Here is a 24,892-nt window from a genome sequence, read left to right on the forward strand (position 1 = left end):
TGTAATGAGATGGGACCTCAGTGGAATTTTCCCCAAAACTCTTGACTCCAGTTTAATCATGAGGAACCTTCAGAAAAACCAAAATTGAGGGACGTTCTACACAATACCTGACCACCATTCTTAAAGAATGCCATGGTTGCAAAATACCAGGGAAGACTGAGAAACAGTCTCAGATCAGAGGAGTCTGAGGAGACACGATAAGTAAATGCAGTATGGGATCCTGCCGTGAAACAGGGATGTTAGTGGAAAGAAAATGATGACTTGCAGATAAGTCTGTAGTTCGGTTAACAGTGTCATATGTCAGTGTTAATGTCTTCATTTTGACAGATAAACCAAAGTTATGGAAAATGTCAGTATTGGAGGAAGTTGGGTAAAGAGTATGCAGGAGCTCTCTGTACCATCTTTTCTGTAAATCTAACCTTTTTCCAAAACAAGAAGGTACAATGTAGGTTGTACCACCCACATTTTGTGCCGAGAACCGGATGGCAGTTAATGCACCAATAATGAGAATTATGGAACGAGGATTCAGCCACTGGGCTCCATGAGCCTCCTGACACACCTGTTTGTTCCCTGAAATATGTTTTTTGCTTTGAAAATGAGTTCTGTTAAAAGTTCTTCAACTGATTTTGTTAAATATTGGTTTAAGGTTGGCCCCCTTTCCTGCTACAAGCCTGAGTTTGAGAAATGCGTCAGTTTTAGACACGCTGCATCTTCAGGACTGGGAGCTTCCACTTTGTCTTCAGTTTTTATCCTGACAACCTCCTGCATCAGCTGTTTCTTTTTCACTTTATTCAGATTGTTAAGATTTTTTTAAAGGTGTATGTGTGGGGTCAACAGCAATCACTCAGAAATTTCCCAGAATCACATTTTCTAAAATTAGAATTTTCAGTTATAATTTGAGGACCAAAGTAGTTTCCTTGAAAATTAATATTCTTCTCAGAGAACATGCTTTTTCTGCTGATGGGGTTTGGAGAGAAGGACTTAATTCTTTAGAAGTCTGAGCCATTAATTTCTTTATTCTAAATGCTTCTCTTGTGGAGATGGAGCCTCGTAGATAACTTTTTTTGGTTTTTGGGTTATAACCCAATTATATCATTATTTACTTTGCTGTTGTTAAGCTGTTTTGAGCAATGCACGTAAAATATCAAGAAGAGGGCTGAATATATTATTTCTCAATAACAGTAACAACAATAATATCAATTACAAGGATTAGAGGAAACAAAGACAAAAGTTTCCCCCAGAAAAGGGAAAGAAATGGAGATCAATTAACAAAGTCCTTTTTTTAGTAGTGATGTTAATGAAGCTAGCATATTTTTACTCAAGCCTAAGATGTTGAGATATAATATAGACTTGGTGAAGTTTTAAAAATGATGCCCGTTTTAATAATTAATAAACTTTATTACTGCTGATTAGTGCTGACTATTCTTAGATTCCTATTTTAATTGCTTAACCGCAAGTTTTAGAGGAGATAAAAATGATCTTCTACATTTTTCAAAAATGTGTCTGTGGAAATGGTTTACCTGAGGAGGCCATTTCACAATTAAGGGGAAAACTTTACAGAAACTAAATTGTAGATGGTACCCGAGAACTTTTCCCAGGAATGACTCAATTCTGCTTTTCCCAGGAATGACTCAATTCACCCAGTCCATTGAAGTTATGATTGTAAACGCAAAAATGTAAGGAGCTGCTAATATTTACATTGCCACATTAATTATATATGGTGCCAATTGTAGTAATTTCTTTGGATATATATTGCTTTAAGATTAAGGTAAAAATGTTTTCAAATTTCAGCAATTTCTTTGAATATATATATATATATATATATATATATATTGCTTTCAAATTAAGGTAAACTATTTAGATAGGTAAGCATAAAAGATTCATCTTGCACATTTGGATAAGATGTAAGATGGCAGATCTTTTGGAATCAGGCGACTAAGTGTTTTACTGTCTCTCCCTCACCTCCCCGCATCTGTTTCCTCCCTCTCTTGTGCAGTTCGCTCCTGATGCCAAATGCGATCGTTCTTTACAATTTTAGTTTTGAGATGTGAACATTTGGAGTTATGTGTCTTTGAAAGAAAATGAAATGTAGATGGGTATTTTGTACCTTCAAAATAAGAAGCATGTAGCACTTTCTAAAATGTTTGAAAATTGTTTCAGATTCAAATTTGTTTTGCGGAGTCAAGCGAGTGCTGCTCACATTCTTTATTGTTGTTGTGGAAAACGAGCCAGGCTCCTCAGTGGGATCTGACTCGCAGCCTTTGTATCCTGTTTTTTGCTCCTACACTTGCCCTTGGTGGAAGGAGTAAGGTCAGAAGCGGTGGTCCCGACCTTGCTGACTGTGGGGTGCAGGTGGCTGTAGAACAACTCAGTGACCATGTTGGTTTCTGTGAAACTCTGTGAAAGAAATAAAATGGGAGCTGCTGTTTCTGCTGCTTCCCTTTTAGTTCTTTTCCTTAGTTCCTCAGAATACAGATGGAGATAACATCTTTGTAACTTGAAAAAAGATTACACTTTCCTCCCCATCTACCTTCTCCTCACCACTTGTGCATGTTTTCATAGGATAAAGGAGATAATCCCAGTTATATCAGACAAGAGATCATTGTATTTGAAACAATTTTATAAATTTATTTATTTATTTATTTTTTATATTTGGCTGCACTGGGTCTTCGTTGCTGCGCGCGGGCTTTCTCTAGTTGCGGCGAGCGGGGGCTACTATTCCTTTCAGTGCTCGGGCTTCTCATTGCGGTGGCTTCTCTTGTTGCGGAGCACGGGCTCTAGGCACGCGGGCTTCAGTAGTTGCAGCATGCAGGCTCAGTAGTTGTGGCTCGCAGGCTCTAGAGTGCAGGCTTAGTAGTTGTGGTGCAGGGGCTTAGTTGCTCCGCGGCATGTGGGATCTTCCCGGATCAGGTCTTGAACCCGTGTCCCCTGCGTTGGCAGGAGGATTCTTAACCACTGCGCCACCAGGGAAGTCCCTAAAACAATTTTAAAACAAACATTTTATGCTTGATTATTCCTAAGACTATGTAGTATTTATCAATGAACCAACCATCTCTAACATAAATAGAAGTTGTGATTCAAGATTGTATAATGGCTTTGCCCTACTTGACAAGCAAGAACTTGGGAGATACTTTCCCATGGGAGGGGGTCATTATATAGGAATGGCTGGATATCAGAAGTTATACCCAGTTATACTCAGGTAAACTGTGCTTTCTGCTTAGATGGAGAATGAAAACTTGGAAATGTCATCACTCAGAAATTGGGCATTGAAGTGGGGAGGTATAACTGTGGGATCTGGTTAGTCATCCTAATCTCCATAGAGCATTTGTCATAACTTCTCTGAGTCCCTGTTTCTTTTTTTAGACAGTGAGAGGTTCAGCTGGATGTTCTCTAGCTTTCTCCTTCCAGCTTTTAAAATTCTGTATCTAAAGTTTTTCATGGCATTCTGAACTGTTGAGGTGGGTTAGGAACAACTGGGGAAATTGGTTCCAATAAGGAGCCTGAATGAGGCTCAGTTTTGCTGATCTTTTTCTTCTTGGATTTCCTGGTCTGCTCCACAAGCATGTCTGGGAGCTTCAGAGACCTTCGTGCTCTGATGGTCACCTCTGGAAACACCATGGCCTTCATAAGTTGGTGTACCTCCATGTGAGATTTGACCAACCCCTTTTATGCCAGATCCTTTATGTTATAGCCTGATGCGTATCTGTTCCAGGGGTTATTTCTCTTACCTGATATCAAGACTGTTAACAAGGTCAGTTGTAAGTTGTGAGATAAACCTATAATGTCAAGCTTCTGGTTTTGTGAACATATCAACCTGAAGCATTTGCTGTGCAACAGGAAACTTATTTGCAAAATTAATTTTAGTTCTCAAATGTGTTCTTCCATATTGGAGAGTTCCAACATGATTTTTTTTTTTTTTGGTGTATTTAACATTTTTGAGTGTCCCACTGATCTAAATGTAATTTTATGATCTAGAAGCTATTGAGCATGTATTTATGATACATGCTGGCAAAGACATGAGTTATAGTTCAGAATTTTTAAGGCCAGAATGAGTTTTGAGAACTGTGTACGGTACCTTTAACATTTCAAAGGAAAAAAACAAACTAATAAAATTTGATGTGCATGCTAGGAGATTTTACTTCATACATTAATAAAAATATTTGCTTGGCTAAATTAATATTTTTCAACTTTTTTTTTTTTTTTACTAATTTCTGTTCAAAACATAAATGCGGTTGAAAAAGAAAATTAAAATAGTTAAAAATAAATATTTGTTGCTTATGAAATTTGAGCTAAAGAGGTGCTGTGGTAAATGTTTTGGCATTCAAAATCTTTGGACTTTGACCCTTTTGTTTTTTAATTTTAAACAACTTACAATGTCAGTGTAACCAGTGTCTCTTGTTGCAAATTCCACCACATTTTAGTAGACTATTTATCTATCATTTATAGATATTTATAGATAAATAAATGATAGATATATAGTCTACTATTAGACAGAATTTTGTTTTGACAAAAAATCTGTGAATGTTCGAACCCTCTTTGTCCTGTCATACATAGTTCTGCTCAGAAGTAGGAACAAATTTTATTTTATTTTATTTTATCTTTTGAATTTTATTTTGTTTTTTATACAGCAGGTTCTTATTAGTTATCTATTTTATACACGTTAGTGTATATATGTCAATCCCAGTCTCCCAATTCATCCCACGCTGCCACCGCCCTGCCACTTTCCCCCCTTGGTGTCTGTATGTTTGTAGGAACAGATTTTAAACACACATTCTTTTCTTTATCTCCCCCACCCCTCTCACTAATAATGATTAAGAATGTGGAAGAAGGCAATTATCAAAAACGAAAGTAAGATGTATACATACAGGTACCAGTACTCATGCTCATTTAGGGACAGGAATTACCGCTAACATGGAAACGATTGTTTGACCTCTGATCAACAACGTTAGGCATTGCATGCAGGATATTGGTCACCATGTATTTCGAATAATGCTTTTTAGTTCATTACACTTGAAAATAGCCATGTGCCTAAGATAAGTGATGATAATTACTGTGTTTGGAATAAAATCCTGTGTTTCCTTACTTTGAGAAATGCCTTAATAGGTATGCAATTGGTTTAAACTGATAGGGACTGCCGAACTTTCTGACTTCATTTACAAGTTGGCTGTTGAACCTGTGTTTTTGTGTGTGTGTGTGTGTGTGTGTGTGTGTCAATTTATTTATCTCCCCCCCGCCCCGCCCAATTTTTATTTATATCTAGAGGGTGGTTTGAAGGTCAGAAAAGTACATTGACAACAATCCTATTTACAGACCATTTTATGGTTGTTATCTTTAAGCTTTAGCCTTGGCATTGCTTCCAAGGTCATACTCTGGTATAGCTGTCAGGAGGCACAAAAGACAAACTCTGGCCCAGGAGCAGGAATGGGGCTGCCACGCTGAATTGACAATATGACTACTGAAGATTTTAGCAAGCTTCCTGCAATTAAAAAAAAAAAATTGTCCTAAGCCATAATTACTCATTTCACTTCAGCCTCATAATTTCAGGTTAGACATCCTGAAAATAGTTTCCTTTGTTTTTTGTCTGTCTTTTCTTGTGGAAATGATAAAGCGGAAGATTGAATTGTCTTTGACCACAATTGCAGAGTTGAAAAATATTGTAAATTTAAAACCTTAAAACCACATAGGAATATTCGAAACCGTAGGATGCATAGAGGGTGCAAAAATGAAATCTATATGCATTGGGTATTTGGTGTTTCAAAATATGGCACAATTCCTAGTGATTTTTTAAAAGATGTTTGGAATTTTTGCATTGAGATAAAGTGGAAATATAGTTGGGTTTCCTCTGCTAACACAAAAATATCCATTACTTCTATGATGTTTATGAAATATTCCTGTATTTCTGCGGTAGGGATGTAGGTTTGCCGGGAAATCTGACCATCAGCTAAATAGCTGTTTCTGAGAGATAAAGCCTTGGAGCTGCAGCTTAGTATGCCAGGAATAAGCCTCTATCCCAAGGCATTGAGTGGTTCTGTGTTATTTCTTTTTATTGGCTCAGGGAGGGGGCAGAAAGGACAGTCACTTTCCCTACCCTGGAATAGATTTACTCCATAACCAGGCTATTGCTACCCGGGAGCAGCAAATTAATATGCATTTCTCAGCCTGGGTGGCTTTTTGACACCTGATGATATGGCAGTACATTTAGATGATAAGGAAAATGCCTGCTCACAGCAGGAACATCTGTTTTTTTTCTGGCAAGAGGGAAAGTTTTCCACCTTTCCCAAAAAGCTTGAGTGGATGTTTGGGCCAGTCTCTTAAGTGGAGGATTAAAGTTATAATTTTAAAAAAAGGAGAGTAATTCATTGTGATATTTTTCTTATATAATCTTTTAGATGTAAAATAGTAGCTTTAATGATTTTTTATTGTTAGCAAATTCAGTAATTTTTAGGGTTTTCTATATTGGTCCTACTACTGGATTTTTATAAGTCTAAAGAAAAAGATTTCTTTCTTTCTTTTAAAATTTTGCCAGTATACAGAATGGAGACATTAATTTGATCATAGAATAAAATAGATTTAAAATCCCATTCTCCAATTTATTATAAATTCAACTCTAACTTGTGAAAATATCAATGACGAAAATATTTGTTGGTTTATTTTTTTCTTCAAGTTATGAAATAGTTTTGCAAATACATTTAACAAACATTTTGACTTTCTTTGTAGTTGACTATAGTTTGGTCCATGAAAAATGTAGTCTTGCATAGACATAGTTAAAAGTACTGTAATTTTAAAATCATTTACACTGGAAAAAGTATTTTCAAATTGAAACTAGAGTGCATTGTATCCATTGCAGTTGAAAATAGTGACTATCCGTGCATATATTGTAGAAAATACATCGTATGTTATTAGGTTTGTGGATGTGCTCACACCACAGATACTAATCACAGCTTTATAGGACTATACTCTGTGTGTGCACTTGATCCAAACTTCAGACAGGATTTTGAGGACGAACATTGCTGAAATCCGAGTAGCACCTGCATGATGCTGTCGACAAAAATAACAGATATGTTGCATAATGATTAATAATATATTTTAGAAATTCTTCACTTACCTGGTGATGACTAAGGTGACTGTAACTGAACTTTTCATACATCATAAATCAATTAATATATGCATTTATTATTGACTTTACCATATCAACATTGAATTAGAATTTTTTTTTTGTTATGGGGGTATGTTTTATTTTTCTTACCAATTAAATACTCAACGTTGATTCTACGAATATAAAATTGTAGAATTTTTCAGATGGAGTTCAGAAGGACAGATCTTTTGATTTTTTTTTTTAGCCCTATCTGCCTTAATATGATTACTTTGTGGTGGCCTGCTGCATGAATTACATGTCATAATTGACATAGAGAAATGCCACACTACTCTTTAGATGCAACTGGAAATAATCAAATTTTTCCACAGACACTGTATACTGTAGGTGTGACATTAGATTGAAATAGGCATCTAACAATGGTATACATCTTTCAGTATAAATTTAAAAGTACAGTCATTGTATTTCAGTGAAAGTGCATTTCCACTGAAGTTTGTCGTGATACCTGATTAAAGCATTTCCTTATTGATTTGATTTTTTAAACAACGGTTAGAAATGTTCCTTTAAAATTCTGGGATTTTGAAACCTTGTGAAAGTAGGAAACATAGTAAGTATTCCAGAAAAAGCCGTCCACGTAGGTGCAGGCCACTGAGCTAAGTGCTAGAGTTTAAAGGTGACTGGTGATCTTCTGCCTAGGTGTCACTGTGATCATGGAAACAGCAATCTTAAAAATTAACTAAATTATAAGTTAGAACTATAATTAGGAGTAAAATCAGAATTTAGTAGTTCAGAAAGCACGACATTATTAGTTCTGTTGAGAGTCAGGAAATGCTTCTTAGAGAAGGCAGCCTGGGACCTGGGCCTTGAAGAGCGGTGAGTATTTTCACAGAAGAAATGTTGCTGGGAGTCTGGGCTCAGGAAAATCCTGTCGGAGGTGAGGAGGCCTGTGACACCATGGGTCCCCGGGTCTGCCTCATGCTTGTTCCAGGTATGACGTGACCTAACGGGCATTTTAGGAGAATCCTCTGTGGAACGTTGTTGGAGAGGATAAGGTTTGAGCCAGCCTCCAACTAGAAGGCTGCTGTAGTGGTTCAGAAGAGAGGCACGTTGATCCTGAACGAGGGTGATGGCCAAAGGGTAAGATCTTGGCCATGAGCTTTGGATTAACGAGACTGTGGAGATTAGGTACATACCTTTGGGACATCCTGTTGGAAATTTAGATCATGAATTCAGAGAAGCAGTTTAGTGTTGGTGACCTGTGCGTAGAAGTTGTCAGGGAGGAGGGTTTGCAATTGTACATTTTTGAGCTTGTTCAGGGAGACGGTAGTGAGTGGTCCATAGTAAGAGCCTGCAGGGGCCATTTAAGGGAAGACGAATAATGATGGAGATTCAAAAGGAATCCAAAGGAAGTACCAGCAGCTTTTTGGATTCTAGACATCAGGAAAAGAGAGTTTTGTGGCATGTGGTCTCTTTACTTTAAAGATATATTTTTCCTTTTGCAAGTGGTATTTTGTCACTATGCATACATCCGGTTCATTATCAACTTTTCACCTAATGGTTTTAGCATCCACTGATTATCTTTGCCTGAATGAATGATTTCATTAGGAGTTGAAAACGGTGATTTTTCTAATACTATTAATTGTTCTACTTCCATACTCAGCATTTTCCTGAAAAGACAAGCTTTCCCCATTGGCTGGCACTATTGGTTTCTCTGAAATACACTTCCTACTAAAAAGGCAGGATCGATTTTTAATGCTTTCTGTTTGATTATTCATTTTCAAAGTAAAGAGTTGGTATAATAATCACCTCTAATGGTGGGAAAAGAATAGAAAAACCAGGTCCCTAGCCAACGGTAGGACCCTGCACGATCCTTGACGTAGAAATTGTGCTTGTGTTTCTCCACACTTCCAATCCTTTCTCTCTTCGTGGACGTTTAAGGTTCTGTCATTAATAAGTTTATCTGCCCCTTATGATTTATTTGAATTTCTGGTCAGTAAGTTTAGGGACAACCACGTGAAACAGATAGTTTCGCTTTGTTCTGAAGTTACTATGCTCAAGTTTTAAGGAAGGGCTCTTAGTATTTTGAGATACAGTGAACTTTAGTTTCTTCATTTGCTTCATTCTTTTCTTTCGACTTTGTCTATGTCCTCTGCTTATTTTACCATTTCCACATTCCTCTAAGCAGGGTCAGTACCTCATCCCCGGGTGTGGAACAGCAGCCTAATCTTACCAGCATCTTCCTTTTACTTGTGGTTATGCCCCATCACAGCTTGCTTGCTTTCTTTCTTTCTTTTTTTTTTTTTTTAATAACTTTATTTATTTTATTTATTTTTGGCTGTGTTGGGTCTTCGTTTCTGCACGCAGGCTTTCTCTAGTTGCGGCGAGCAGGGGCTACTCTTCGTTGCGGTGCGTGGGCTTCTCATTGCGGTGGCTTCTCTTGTCGCGGAGCATGGGCTCTAGGTGCACGGGCCTCAGTAGTTGTGGCACGCGGGCTCAGTAGTTGTGGCTCGCAGGCTCTAGAGCACAGGCTCAGTAGTTGTGGCACACGGGCTTAGTTGCTTCGCGATGTGTGGGATCTTCCCGGACCAGGGCTCGAACCTGTGTCCCCTGCATTGGCAGATGGATTCTTAACCACTGTGCCACCAGAGAAGCCCCTATCACAGCTTTCTTGAGCCATAGTGACCAAAAAGGTACAGAGTTTTACTAGTAAAAAGTACTTGCTGCTATAATGGTTAATTCTCCTATCGAGTTTTTAAAGTTTATTTTCTGTAGTTTGATTTTTAAAAAATTACAAAGTTTCATGCCAAAACTATACTGGTAAATCTTTATAGGTTAAAAAAATTTCTTTTTCATATGTCACAGCATTGGCATAGGTCCAGGACAGTCAATTCATTTTTAAGTTTTATTCTCTGATGAAACAGAAAACAGTATCCCGGTCTATTGCTAAGGTCTATACAATGCAAATCTATTATATTACACTTTTTTGTTTCTATGTGTGTGCTGACTGCTCATGTGGTTTAAGTAATAAAGGATAAGGATCAATCATGTATATGATGATATTTATAACCACGCTACCCTTAGCAAAATTTTTAAGGAAAATATTTGGGTACTTATAGTGGGGCACTGATGTAAGTGGGTTAAAGTGAGGTTAACATTTTAAATTTATTCTTGTAGGAGATATTTGGATTTAGTTATTGAACTAAAATGTTCGACTTTCCTACCTTATCCTAGCCTTCTCATTTCTTTTCAGAACGTTGAAATTAAGTTTTGCAGCTCTAAAGCCAAAGCAAGTTGTTATAAATTATTATTTGAAAGAGATACTTTGGTTGCTCTGGGGTGTATTAAATAAATATTTATCAGTTGACTAGGTTTTTATGTAAAGACATCACTCGTCATAAGCATGTCGGGGTGAACAACTATATGTCTATTATGTACCATGTATTGGGATAGACTAATTTTTTTCTCTACTTGATATTTGAATTAATGTTTACAACTAGCTTGTGAAGGAGGCAACAGAAGAACCCAGAGTCTTCAATCTCTTGCCCAAAGTCACAAAACTACGAGGATCTAAATAAAGAGCAAATTCATTCATCTTCCCTGTTTTAAACATTTTTGGTGAATTATAGAAAATATCTCACAATATTATTCTAAGATTGGAAGGAAGAAGAAAAGAGAAAATGCCGTGATTGAGTGATGATAAAAGTCTGGTATAGAAGTATTTTCCATTTTCTGGTGCACGTACTTGGCTTGGGGAGGTTGGTTCGAGAGGAGGGCAGTGTGTGTTCTTCTGTCTATTATGGGCCTGCGTGTGTGGCCGCAGCCCTCAGACTCCCTTATCCCAGGCAGGTGACTGCATTTCTGAGGTCTAACCTGGAGGAAATGTCCTCAGTCAGCTCTTTGGTATAGACTTGGGAAAAGCATTTTAAATATGTAGAATCATTTTTCTGCTACTTTTGAAAAACCAGGTGCATCATTAATTTGCAAGATCTGGTTTTTTACAAGACACCTTTTTGTTTCTTTTTGAATAGAAAGATGAAAACTACAGAAGCCTCCCACGGGACACTAGTAACTGGTCTAACCAATTTCAGAGAGAAAATGCTCGCTCGTCTCTGAGTGCCAGTCACCCAATGGTGGACAAGTGGCTGGAGAAGCAAGAACAGGTAACATAAACGAATCCTTCTACACGCGTCGGTGGTGTACCTTCCTAGCCCATCCCCCAGACGTTTCCCTCCATCACAGTGATGACTGGAGATAAGTGATTCTGCCGAACTGTAGTTAAGGACCAGGCTCTGCATCAGAGTGTGTGTAACATAAATGTAGAATATTTGGGTGGTGGTTCCTGATCAAAGATTTCTCATAAGCAGGTGCTGTAGATTCTCAGGTATCACCACCGTAGAGCTTGTTAGGCTGTGAGGCACAGATATTTGGTGTGAATAATACGGTTTATGGGTAGACTTTCAAGACCACCCATGGGCTCTCCTCTCGACTGAGAGGCAATTAAGTCAAAGGATCCGAAGACGCAAAATAAATTTTCTGTTATCCCTGACTTCATTTTATGGGAAAAATATAAGCTGTAGTGTTGTTTCAGCGTTTAGACTACCTTGTCAGGTCTGGGGACTTGTCCTTTCATAAATGTCAAGGACCTGCTGTAGGTGTCTACGTTTTCAGAGTAGCTTAGTTCACTCTGTGGGGTAGTCACCTCCAATTCATGAAACCAGAATTGTTACCACTCAGTATACATAATGGCTTCCTGTCTTGGGAAGAGGACTCTTTGCAACAAAACTGTTGGTATGAAGACTAAGAAATTATCTGGTAAGTTTTGATGTATAAAAAATTCTTGCAGTGTTGTTTTTTTAAAGTGTTAATTGTTTATTGTTAGTCACAGTGTTTCTCTGTAGTGGGAACGCCAGTGTTTTCTTTGTAGTTTTAATAGTTTTGATATTAAAAATGCACTTATTTGGTTCCTTCATCATCTATATTCTTTAAAAAGTTCATATGGATCACAAACTAGGTGAGTACTTGGTGACAGAATGTTTTGTTGTGTATCAGTTTCAGTAATTTCTAAAATTATTGATAATTCGGTTGCCTAGATACTGGAATAGCTGTTTTTCAATTTAGATTAATGATATCAGTGGAAAGAAACCCTAAGTGTTTTGCTGAATTCATCTCAGTCTATGTTTTACAGCATAAACCTCCTAAAATAGTTCTGTGTATGTGGGGTGTTTGATTATGAAACAATAAAAAAGGACAGTTTGCCTTTGTTACCTGTGATGGAATGATTTTTATCCTATAGTAGTAAGGAGCATAAAACTTTGTGTGCTGGAAATAATTTTAAGATTTTTATTTTTGATGTGGACCATTTTTAAAGTCATTATTGAATTTGTTACAATATTGCTTCTGTTTTATGTTTTGATTTTTTGGCTGCAAGGCATGTAGGACCCCAGCTTCCTGACCAGGGATCAAACCCACACCCCCTGCATTGGAAGGCGAAGTCTTAACCAGTGGACCGCCAGGGAAGTCCCTGGAAATGATTTTAAATAGTTTAAAAACCGTGCAAGTTCTATTTAGGAAAAACAAGTGATAAAAACAAGTGAAAACCCAGTGATAATGAAATAGTAACACCAATTAGTTTAAAATCTGTATTGTTTTGAGAAAATTATCACTTTGAAGTAACTTTTTAGGATTGAGATAGTTCACCTCGGGCCTGGGGTCAGACTGGCTGCTATCGGCTCTTCACCACGTGTGGGGTTTGGGCACTTGCTCACCTTGTCTGCCCCTCAATTTATTCACATAGTGGACATAGCAGATGGGTAATCATAGAGCTGGCCTCATTGGTGATATAATACCTGCTGAGGGCTTAGAGTCATGCCGGGTACCCAGACAAATTCAGTGTGTCTTAGTATATTTGTTGGAAAAACATTGGGTGCTAATACAGAACATCTAGATTGCATGATAAGGAACTACTCCTTGCTCCTTTAACAAGAAGTCAGGGGGAAGGGAAGGTAGGGGTTCATTTCTGGCACAGTGGCCTTCCTGAGGGTCACGGTTCCCCAGTTTCTCCCGGAGCCCTGCAGGCTTGGCTAGTCCTTTCCTGCTGGGTCCAGACCATCTCATCCTTGCAGAGGAAGGGGGCGGGGCCCTTCTCTTCACTGTGACCCATTTGAAAGCAGATAAGCTTTTCCTGTCTCCACCACCTCCCCCTTCCCCGCCCACCAGATGCCCTTTGTGTTTTGTTGTCCAGAATCTCATGACTTGCCTACCCCTTTCGAAATCAAAGGCAGTAAAATTACCTGTGTTGGTTTAGACTAATTGCGTTTGACCTCCCAGTGCTGGGGGTGGAAATGGGGGTTTACCTTCCCTGAAACACAATTGTTCATCACTAAACACAGTCAGGGCTCGGTTCAAGCTGAAGATGCTGAATCTGACCATTTTTATTGCAAGATTAGGAGAAAAAAATTGGCAGCCTGGAGTTTCTAAAATATGATACATTTAGTTACTTCTAAAAATATAACTTTGTCTTACTATTGTGGTTGTAGGCCTGTTTTTATGGGAAGTAGTATAGATTTTCTTTGTAATTTGGGGGTTTCTTTTTAAGCAAAAGGGATGCATTGAGACACAAACATCTTTTTTTTTTTTTTCCCCAAAACTAAGCCTTGATTGGCTTTTGTTGAAGTTATTTGAAGTATTTGTTCCATGATAAGAAAGTTAAAAAAGAAAAAAAAAAAGTGCTTTCTTAGTATATGTAGCCCACTGTGAATGACATTAGCTTATTGACTCTTGAGCCTGCAATCATCTTCTTCCTTGGCTTCAGTTTAAGAAATGCCGATCCATTCATTAAATTTAATGATTTACCATCAGCAGGATAATTAACTAGCCTGAAGTCTATTTAACTGGACAGGAACAGCAAAAACAAAACAAAACCCATATTAAAACTTTGGCCAAAAGTAAGCACAATTGTTTGGGCAGAAGAGTACAAATAGGTTATGCTGGATACACTGGAAATCTAGTCCAGCCATTCTCATTTAATTGTGGATTTATTCATTTAACTGTTCCCATGAGTCATTTGACTTTAATGGCCTGATGTCTCTTCTGTGTTTTTTTTTTTTTTTTGCCATTAAAAATATAGTAAAGGAGTGGCATCATGTAGATAAAAGAATATTTCATGTAGTTAAGAAAAAAATCAGCGCTTGTCTTTATGCTTTGGGATCACCGGGGTGGAACTGATGTCTTCTTTTAGTTATGCCATCTGGACTGAAGAGGTCAAGAGAGTTCTAGATTGTATATGCCGCCAGTGGTTTTGTTTTTGCTCTATTTCCTACTAGAGTGCTTGTTTCTCATTATCTCTGTTTTTTGAAGGCAATTATGACCACATCAGCTTCGCCAGTGGGAATAAACAGCAGGGATGAAAAGGACAAAGGAGGGTGTGAGTGCTGAGCTAGCAGGCACCTCTGGAAGCTGAGGTGCTTTCTCTTTTGGGATTGATAAGGGGGCCATTGAATCTTCCTTCCCTCTGTTAGAGTGTTGGTAAGTCACACCTCTGTCTCTAAAGGTAGGTGGTGTATCTGAACTCTGAACTCTGACCCAGGAAGCACTTGGAGTCAAAGTCTACATGATTCCAGAATCATGACTGACTCACCTTGCTCAGATTTGCCTGCAGCAGCATCCTGCATCAGGGTCATCTCAGAAGGTAGAGGACTGAGCGTCTTTCAAAGACATCCTTTTCTTACCTCAATCTTGTGACTTCCTTCTCCTGGGAGCTCTCAGAGGAAGCACAGAGGATTTGAAAACTAAATGGGTTTCTGTCGTGTTGCCTTAAAAATGTTCTCCTGCTTCCGAAATTTTGACTCTGAGACCCAAGAAACAAAAAACACAGCAAACCCCCCTCAGTTTTTGTGGGTTTTTTTTTTTTTGTAATTAATTAATTTAATTAATTTATTTTTGGCTGCGTTGGGTCTTCGTTGCCGCGCGTGGGCTTTCTCTAGTTGCGGTGTGTGGGCTTCTCATTGCGGTGGCTTCTCCTGTTGCGGAGCACGGGCTCTAAGCACGTGGGCTTCAGTAGTTTTGGCACACGGGCTCAGTAGTTGTGGCGCACGGGCTTAGTTGCTCCACGGCACGTGGGAATCTTCCCGAACCAGGGCTCGAACCCTTGTCCCCTGCATTGGCAGGCAGATTCCTAACCACTGCGTCACCAGGGAAGCCTCCCCAGTTTTGATGTGTGACAATGCTTTAAGAAATCTGAATTCCTTTTAACGATTACCATTTCCTTGACTCTGCATGGACTATAATTTAATATTGGCAGATAATAGATCATAAGCTGCCTTTGTTCTTCTATCCCCACAGTTTATTGCAACTAATAAATTCCACAGAAGAGGAGGCAGGAACTTTACAATACATGATTGGGAGAATTTGGGACCAGAATGTAGAGGGACCTTAAGGGAAATTTAAGCTAATTGGGAGCCTGCCATTTTCACTACCTTGTCTGGGTGAACAGGCCTGAAGCCAATTAACAGAAAACACTAGGAGGTGGAAGGCACATTCCAGCCACCACTTACGCTCTGTTACAGGGGACGACTGCCCTGACCTTTAGAGAAAAGTCCATGCTTTAAGGTTCTTTCCATCAAGCAAAAACCGCATCTAATTGGCAGATTATACCGAGGGAGGCAGACTCAGGGAAAGACCTTAAATGTGTGGTGATCACGAGGTTTAGGTTTGACATTGAATGGGCCGTCCCGTCCTCTTTGGAGCCTGTGAGGCTATGAGTTTTAGAAGCACTAAACTGCCTTTTTCCTTCTTATTTTGTGCACTTTTGTCACTGTCTCCAGCCACGACGCTTTTGCTCCAGGCTTTTTCATGCAGACAGAACATTTCTGAATTTTGATCACTTATTCCTTCTGAAATGAATGTGGCTAATCCAGGGATAGGTCTGTTTTTACATCAGCCTGTATTTGTTGACTCCTAGAGATTATAATTAGAAAGTAGCGGATGGTTAAATAGAAAACCTATGTAATAAAATAATGCCAAGGAATGAATGCTTATCATTGGTCCTGTTCTCAGAAAAGAAGAGTCCAACATTGTCTGCTTATCCTGATACTTTTTAAACTTTTGAAAATATTTATACATTATGATTGCTATTCACGTGCTACACAGTGAGTATAGTCACAAATCATGGAAAAGGTAAGTTACTATGAAAGTGTTTCATTTTTACATTTCATTGTAATTTGATTAAAGCCAAAGTTTTGAGGAGCTAGAGCAGAAGTAAATTTTAGAAATTAGAGCCTGTTTTGGATGTGAGTAAACAGTGTAGTGAAGCAACGTTTTTAAGCTTTTCCAGATTTTGTATGGGGATAGTTTAAAAAAATGAGTAGGTCAGTCAGTAAGTCCTCATGTTCCTAGGTTTTGCCCATTTCACCCTGGCGTGATGAGTGACGGGGTCAGGGGTCGTGCTGTGCGCCCACACCTCTCTCCGAGGTTGGTTTTTCCTCCATCCACCTGCACAGGGAAGATCTCCTCCTTCCCCAAGTGCTTAAAAACCTTTTCTGGGGCTTCCCTGGTGGCGCAGTGGTTGAGAATCTGCCTGCCAATGCAGGGGACACGGGTTCGAGCCCTGGTCTGGGAAGATCCCACATGCCGCGGAGCGACTAAGCCCATGAGCCACAATTGCTGAGCCTGCGCATCTGGAGCCTGTGCTCCGCAACGGGAGAGGCCACGATAGTGAGAGGCCCGCGCACCGCGATGAAGAGTGGTCCCCACTTGCCGCAACTAGAGAAAGCCCTCACACAGAAACGAAGACCCAACACAGCCATAAATAAATAAATAAATAAAATTAAAAAAAAAAAAAAAAACCTTTTCTAAATGGGGAAGAAAAAAAAAATCTCATCTCATTGACACTTAGAACCATCCAGATGACATAAATAACTCGTTTTCCAGAATATGAACTGATCATACTTTCTTAATGACAAAATGAGGAGGTGGCTTCTTCAGAAATCTGATTCCAACAGCTGCAAACCAGTCAGTGAAATGACTGCAGGGTCAAGCCCTTAGAACAAGGAAGAGCTATGGAAGTTCTGACATGGGAACTGGCCGGGTTTCGTGGTCTCCGCCACACTAATGGGACAGGAGGTTAGGGTCTGGTCCTGCTAAATAGTAACTGGAATGTGGTTTGTTTGTTTATTCTTTAGCACATAGACACTGAGTAAACAAAAGACTTGATAATCTGGTTAAAAATAATCAAAGGCCCCTGCCTCCCAATTCTGAAGTTCTACAGTTTTCTATTAAAAAGCAGGGGATTTATTAATATTATTTCCTAGTTGGCAAAGTTTCGCAGAACTTGGGCCAAAGCAAATAGAATTGTGTTCACCTCTAACAGCGGCAAATGTAGAAACTAAAAACATAGATCGTTTTAAAAATTAAGTTTAGTTTTCATTACAAAATGCCAGAGAGTTTCTTCATAGCAGGAACATGTCATGTTCACAATAACACCAAAAATAAAACCAAAACAACCTTTGAAGAGAGGTGTCATGTCTCCTGGATATGCCAAGAGCAGATAATCTTGTTGTGCTTTGATAATGGGATGCCTGCCATTATAATACATGTCTTAACATTAGTTGAGGTTTAAAACTGATAGTGTCATCTACGTATGTGACACATATTATTTTTCAGAAGCCCTGCACATTTTCTACTTGTATTATCAAAGAACAGTGGACTTATAGCATCAAATATAAGAACAGGACTGGAGCTCAGGGGGCTGGCGGACATTCTTCCGAGAAGGAAACACGAGTTTCCCAGGGAGCCTTGCCAGCCACGTGCAGGGCCACTTTGGATGGTGTTTTCTCGTGAGAGCGACAAGCAGCATTTTACCCTTATGTAAATTCAGTGGCACATAACTCACCGGTGTGGCCTTTTCTTGGTTGTATAAAATCCGCAACCTTCATTTTCACTATAGACAAAATGGGGAAAATAATACCTGCTATTGGCTTCATGCGTGAAGATTGAGTGAGTAACATATCAAAATGCAGATCCAGTTTTTGGTGCATCGTGGGCACTTGTTAGGTGCTGCTTTGCTATCTTTATTTTGGGTAAGAATAGCCTCGATAACTCTCCCTAGTGTCACAACAGTCACTGTTTTTCTCCTGGCATATTGGGAGTACCATTTGGGGTGCTGGGCTGGTTCATTTTCGTCCCTGGTGTATTTCTAATGCCCTCATCATCCTTCCAGAATTGGATTCTTGCTTCCATGGCATCTTACCAGAATTAAAATAAAAGTTAATCATTTTAAATCATCTCTGGTTCTTTTCTGAAGAACATAATCTGACATAAAAATGACATTAGTGTTCATCTCTGTGTCTGTGTCCATTTTTTATATTCCCTTTTGGTTTTGGCAAGCATGCGTGGTTTTGATACGATTAGATCTAAGGATGCCATTTAAGAATGCTAAGTGTCTTACTAGGGTTTCTGCTTGGCCACTTTCTAAGCTTCTGGGTGCCTTTGTGAAGTGAATGGAGCTCAGGAGACACAGGGCTGCCCATGGGCTTTTAGAGTGAGGGGTGCAGTTTAAGGGGTCCTAGTCAATTCTCCTGTTCCTTTATGACTGGCCATTTTTATTGCTTCTTTGGCCTATGGAGCTCAAAGCCTGCAAGCAGCAGGGAAGTGCTTCAGAAATTCTACCAAGTGAAAAATCTTTGGTGGTGTGTGGATTAACCTTCACTGGGAGTCTGTTAGTAGCTGATGATTTTCTTGCCTGTGAATACAGCTGCTAGAACTAGATGTTTTAGAGCTTGCACTGTGGATAAAGGTGCATTTTCTTTTTTAGCTACGACCCTCAGGTGCCTTTTCATAAATTCATTGCAGGCAGTCTTCAAGACTTTGTTGTGAGCTGTGTGATTAAATATGACCATGAAAAGAATACAGGCTTTCTCCTCTCTCTTTATCCCCACCCATCTGTATGTCATTTGCTTTTGAAAATTTGTTCTTTATTTCTACGCCCAGTGAGCGGGGGAACTGCTATCCTTTAAAAATCCTGGTTAAGAAATTGCATTAACATCTTTGGCTTACAGTATGTTGTTTTCACTACCCGTTTCCTGCAGCCTGCCTGTAGCAATTGAATCCCTCTAAGCCATTTAAAATTTTGGAATGTTATGATCTAGGTAGGTATACTTTTTCAAAATCAGTCTTAAACAGGCTTTTTCCAGCTACCTTCAACAGGATTCTGGAATGGTCCTGAAAAAATGACCGTTTTTAAGCACTAAAACATTTTGCCCAATGGTTTTATGTTCTTTTTTCCCCCACTGAGGCCTGGGTATATGTGCCCTGTAGTATTTTCATTGGGTCTGTGTATCTATGAGACATTTTTTTTCCTTCAGTTCTTCCTCCCTCCCTCCCTCCCTCCCTTCCTTTCTCTCTTTCTTTTCTCTACTCTTATGGCTGAAAGGAGGTTGTTGATCAGCTTTCTCTTTAAAGAAGAAAATACTGTAAAATAAACATGTAGTTTCCACAACATACACCTGATGGTATTGCAAGGCAGGGGGGTTTGTTTGGGCTTTTAGGTTTCACTTTATGTATTTGTAGAAATACATACTCCTTTGCAAGAAGAACATATTACTTGAAATATTTTTATTTTTAGTAAATCAAACTTCATAAGATTAGAAGATGGAGCAATGTTTTCTCTCTCTCTCTCTCTCTCTCTCTCTTTTTTTTAAATAAATACCATAATTCCCAAGCTGTAAGATAAAATGGCAATGTGGATATTAATCAGAACCAAGTTAAACCCTTTGAGGAGTGCTGTGTCTCTTCCTGCCTGCGGTAATCGCTCATTTCTCTGAAGTCATTCTCGTATCCTCCTTTTCCCATCACTACATTTACAGACCTTCCTGGGCTCGTGCCGCCTGTCCTCATACCTGGAGGAAGCTTCCCTAAGGCCAGCCGTCTTCACCTCTGTTCTGTCTGCCATCGCTTCTCAGTCTTAGGACTTTGCCTTCGTATTTAATTCCTCCCAACACAGTCCTGAATGTGTGTGTGTGTCTCTGCACTAGATCCTTCCGCTCAGCAGATACACGCTCCATTAACACTCCCCCTGCCCCACACGCCCTTGTCTCCCTTTTGCCTCTGCCTGGCTTACTGTCCCTCCCAGTTAACAGATTTGGTTCCTTCTTATCTTTCATGTATCCAACCCCACGCATCCCGCCCCCCCCCCCCCCCCCCCGCCCCAGGGGACCCTCCCTAATCCTCACGCTTGCAGGAGGGGGACATTCCTGCTGCCCTTACATTATTGTCTCTTCTTTCATCAGCCTTCTGTTTATAACATTTATGAATTTGAATTTATCTTTGTTTATGTCTGTTTCCATGAGCTAAAATGGCACAGGCGTTGTCTTGGTTACTGTTTGTTTGTAGCTCCGAGTCATCCCCCATGTGTTTTTGAGTGAATAAGTGTTGTGATAAATTGAAAGGAAAAAGCCCATAATATTTTTTATTTTTTCTGATACCATGTATTACAGGTGGATTCTTTGTTGGGTGGACTAGATTGGCCATTTTTATGCCATATGATGTGATACTGTGATTTTTATTAGTTATGAGCTAAAAATGGCAGATTATAGGTAAAGCAAAGAAAACCTGTTAAATATTAAGTCATGTACATAAGTAAACCTTAGAAACACGGTCATACTTCTGAGTCATCAATGTTTGGCTGCATCCTGGCTTGTGTTGCAAGTGGTGCAAGTTTTACTTCAAAAACCTTGATCTGGTGGGGAGTGCGGTCTTCCTCATCCACTTATTCAGTCACTTCTCATCTTCCCCTGAGAACATCTTGTAACTGAACATGGATTCAGGTGTTAAAAGGTGAGCACCATCAGCCTGTTACTAACAGTGTCTCTGCATCCTTATAACTTTTGCTGTATCACAGTTGGTCACAGTTGCCCTGGGAAAGCCCCCTGAGGCTTTTAAGGCTTTGTCTAGAAGGTCATGGTCTTAGAGGGTAAGAGCTGCTGGGACTTACTTAAGTGAGGCATTAGTGGGACATGAGGAAAAAAAGGCCGCCTAAAATGTTGCTCAAGGTCCAACATAGTCATCGATTATATTAGCTCTAAAAATTTTAGTTACTTGAATATTTAAAATATTTGATTATCAGAAAATATTAAATTACTCTGTTTATAACTAAAGTGACAGATTAATTTTCCATTTAATTGGAAAAACAATATTTGAACAAACCATTTGATTATATTTAATATTTTATAAGCAAGTGAGTTGAAAGTAATATATTCTCTCCTGAATATATATTTTATTTGTTTCAGAGCTGTTTTCTTACTGTTTAAAATTTTTTTTGCAGAGAGTGCTGAGGCTTTTATTGTCATTAGAATGAATATGAATTATACTATTACTCTGGGACACCAGCCTGGGGAAAATGTCTTCTTTAAGAGACTAATTTTCTTATTCTAGGAACAGTGGAGTTTGGTATTTACATGTTCAGTATATAAAATATGGATATTATAAATTCTGATCTAGCATTAGCATTTTAGATCTAGTAGATAGCTTTTTGATATGGTTTTCTTCAATTCTCTGAGTAAAGTTTCTCTTTTGATACATGGATATTTCATATAAAATTGAGTTTTAGAAATTATTTTCAAAGAGAGGAGTGATATCCTTTGTGTCTTATGGAATTGCACAAAAAGTTTTTTAGTGAAAGCAATTGATTCTTACAGGAAGATAACCTCACATAGGTTGTAGAGAATTTTTTTTAAAATTAACGCTTATTAGGTGTCCCTATTTATTCCTTATCATCCTCTGGGCTCATTGAACATCTAATGAGATGAGTGATTAGAATTATGGGGTCTTCCCTGCTACCTTGGAAGATAGTATACTCGTCGGACTATATGGGGATTAATTTGATAGCATGATTTCTTTTTTAATTAATTAATTAATTTTTAAACATCTTTATTGGAGTATAATTGCTTTACAATGGTGTGATAGTTTCTACTTTATAATAAAGTGAATCAGCTACACATATACATATATTCCCATCTCTCCTCCCTTTTGCGTCTCCCTCCCACCCTCCCTATCCCACCCGTCTAGGTGGTCACAAAGCACCGAGCTGATCTCCCTGTGCTATGTGGCTGCTTCCCACTAGTTATCTATTTTACATTTGGCAGTATATTTATGTCCATGCCACTCTCTCACTTCGTCCCAGCTTACCCTTCCCCCTCCCCATGTCCTCAAGTCCATTCTCTACGTCTGCGTCTTTATTGCTGTCCTGCCCCTAGGTTCTTCAGAACCATTTTTTTTTTTTTTTTTAGATTCCAAATATATGTGTTAGCATACGGTATTTGTTTTTCTCTTTCTGACTTACTTCACTCTGTATGACAGACTCTAGGTCCATCCACCTCACTACAAATAACTCAATTTCGTTTCTTTTTATGGCTGTGTAATATTCCATTGTATATGTGTGCCACATCTTCTTTATCCATTCATCTGTCAATAGACACTTAGGTTGCTTCCATGTCCTGGCTATTGTAAATAGAGCTGCAGTGAACATTGTGGTACATGACTCTTTTTGAATTACGGTTTTCTCAGGGTATATGCCCAGTAGTGGGATTGCTGGGTCATATGATAGTTCTATTTGTAGTTTTTTAAGGAACCTCCATACTGTTCTCCATAGTGGCTGTATCAATTTACATTCCCACCAACAGTGCAAGAGTGTTCCCTTTTCTCCACACCCTCTCCAGCATTTATCGTTTGTAGATTTTTTGATGATGGCCATTCTGACTGGTGTGAGGTGATAACTCATTGTAGTTTGATTTGCATTTCTCTAATGATTAGTGATGTTGAGCATCCTTTCATGTGTTTGTTGGCAATCTGTATATCTTCTTTGGAGAAATGTCTGTTTAGGCCTTCTGCCTATTTTTGGATTGGGTTGTTTGTTTTTTTGATATTGAGCTGCATGAGCTGCTTGTAAATTTTAGAGATTAATCCTTTGTTCGTTGCTTCATTTGCAAATATTTTCTCCCATTCTGAGGGTTGTCTTTTCATCTTGTTTATAGTTTCCTTTGCTGTGCAAAAGCTTTTAAGTTTCATTAGGTCCCATTTGTTTATTTTTGTTTTTATTTCCATTTTTCTAGGAGGTGGGTCAAAAAGCATCTTGCTGTGATTTATGTCATAGAGTGTTCTGCCTATGTTTTCCTCTAAGAGTTTTAGAGTGTCTGGCCTTACATTTAGGTCTTTAATCCATTTTGAGTTTATTTTTGTGTATGGTGTTAGGGAGTGTTCTAATTTCATTCTTTTACATGTAGCTGTCCAGTTTTCCCAGCACCACTTATTGAAGAGGCTGTCTTTTCTCCATTGTATATTCTTGCCTCCTTTATCAAAAATAAGGTGACCATATGTGCATGGATTTATCTCTGGGCTTTCTATCCTGTTCCACTGATCTATATTTCTGTTTTGTGCCAGTACCATACTGTCTTGATTACTGTAGCTTTGTAGTATAGTCTGAAGTCAGGGAACCTGATTCCTCCAGCTCCATTTTTCTTTCTCAAGATTGCTTTGGCTCTTCGGGGTCTTTTGTGTTTCCATACAAATTGTGAAATTTTTTGTTCTAGTTCTGTGAAAAATGCCATTGGTAGTTTGATAGGGATTACATTGTGATTTCTTTTTTTAAATTAAAAAAATTTTAGAATATGTTAGTTACTTGATTTTTGCAAAGGTAATATATTCATAGCTCCCAAATCAAACATTATACATGGATATTACACAATACTGCCTCCAGCCCCCAGCTCACCTCCCCTTATGCAACCACTGTTACCAAGTTTCTGTGGATCCTTTCAAAGGATACCATTCTTTCCTGAGCAAATATGAAACTATATTCTCTTTTCACATTTTTACTTAAATACTACCTATCATCTTCTGGGCTTTGATTTTTCTGCTGAGAATGGCTGGGTGATCTTTTTATATGGAAACATAAAAAGGGTCTATTTTTGAAACAGTTTATTAATTTTCCTTTGTACAGATAGGACGTTTTCTGCTGATGAGCATGTCGATTGTTTACTGTGTTTTGTTCTTGCAAACAACAGCCCAGTGAATAACCTTTGTCCTTCAGCCACTTGGCATTGAGTATCTCTTGGATAGAAACCTAAAAATGAATTGTACATTTGTGGGTTTCTACAAGAGTATATACATGTATAACTTTGATGGATGTTTCCAGACTGACCTCAGTAGATGCTGGACCAAGTTACACTCCCACCAGCAATGCCCAGGAGACCCCATGCACTCTGTCATGTCACGTTACAAAATGAGGTTCTGTGAAATCTGTTCAGCTGATGAGCTATGCCTTTGAAATCATTCCCTTTCCCCACTCTCTAGAGCATAAGGCTGTTGACACAGTTTGCAGCTTGTGAGCTGAGAGTGGGCTTCCTTTCCTCTTAGGGAGAACAGGCCACTCAATCCCTGTCTTCCTGGGAGGAAAAGGAAGCCTTGGCATAAACAGTCGGGGTAGGGTGGGGTGGGGAGGGGGTTCTTGTTACTCCTTCACAGAGTAACACGGAGGAAACACACCATAGTATTAGTTTTGATGCTGCTGTTTCTGTTGTGGGTGGATCTTCCTGCCACCCCTTTACGGACATCGCAGCGCTTCTCCCCTGCACCCCCAGTGCTGCCGGCTCCCCTGAATTTGTTTGGTCTCCAGATTCATCTTGCGCTTACATCGCTGGCCTTTTGAACATGCTCCTCAACTCTCCCCTTGCCTCTTCCTAAGTCCTCTCCCCCTGGTCAGAACTTGGAGGTCTCCACCTCTGGAGATGTCCTGACACCTGCCTTCCGTGG

At 39.0% G+C, this 24,892-nt stretch overlaps 1 protein-coding gene across 18 annotated transcripts in view; it reads left to right on the forward strand.

Moving 5' to 3' along the window:
* Positions 1-24,892, forward strand: part of PARD3 (par-3 family cell polarity regulator) — a 625,594-nt gene that overhangs the window by 291,744 nt on the left and 308,958 nt on the right. For 13 of the 18 annotated variants that reach the window (XM_068560771.1, XM_068560818.1, XM_068560780.1 and 10 more), the window contains exon 5: positions 11,122-11,253. The exons of the other annotated variants lie outside the window; for them this stretch is intronic. In XM_068560771.1, the coding sequence (XP_068416872.1) occupies positions 11,122-11,253 (132 nt within the window). The remainder of the gene's footprint in view (positions 1-11,121; positions 11,254-24,892) is intronic. 18 annotated transcript variants of the gene reach the window in all.

Source organism: Eschrichtius robustus, chromosome 1 (genome assembly GCF_028021215.1).
Source record: "Eschrichtius robustus isolate mEscRob2 chromosome 1, mEscRob2.pri, whole genome shotgun sequence".
Taxonomy (NCBI): domain Eukaryota; kingdom Metazoa; phylum Chordata; class Mammalia; order Artiodactyla; family Eschrichtiidae; genus Eschrichtius; species Eschrichtius robustus.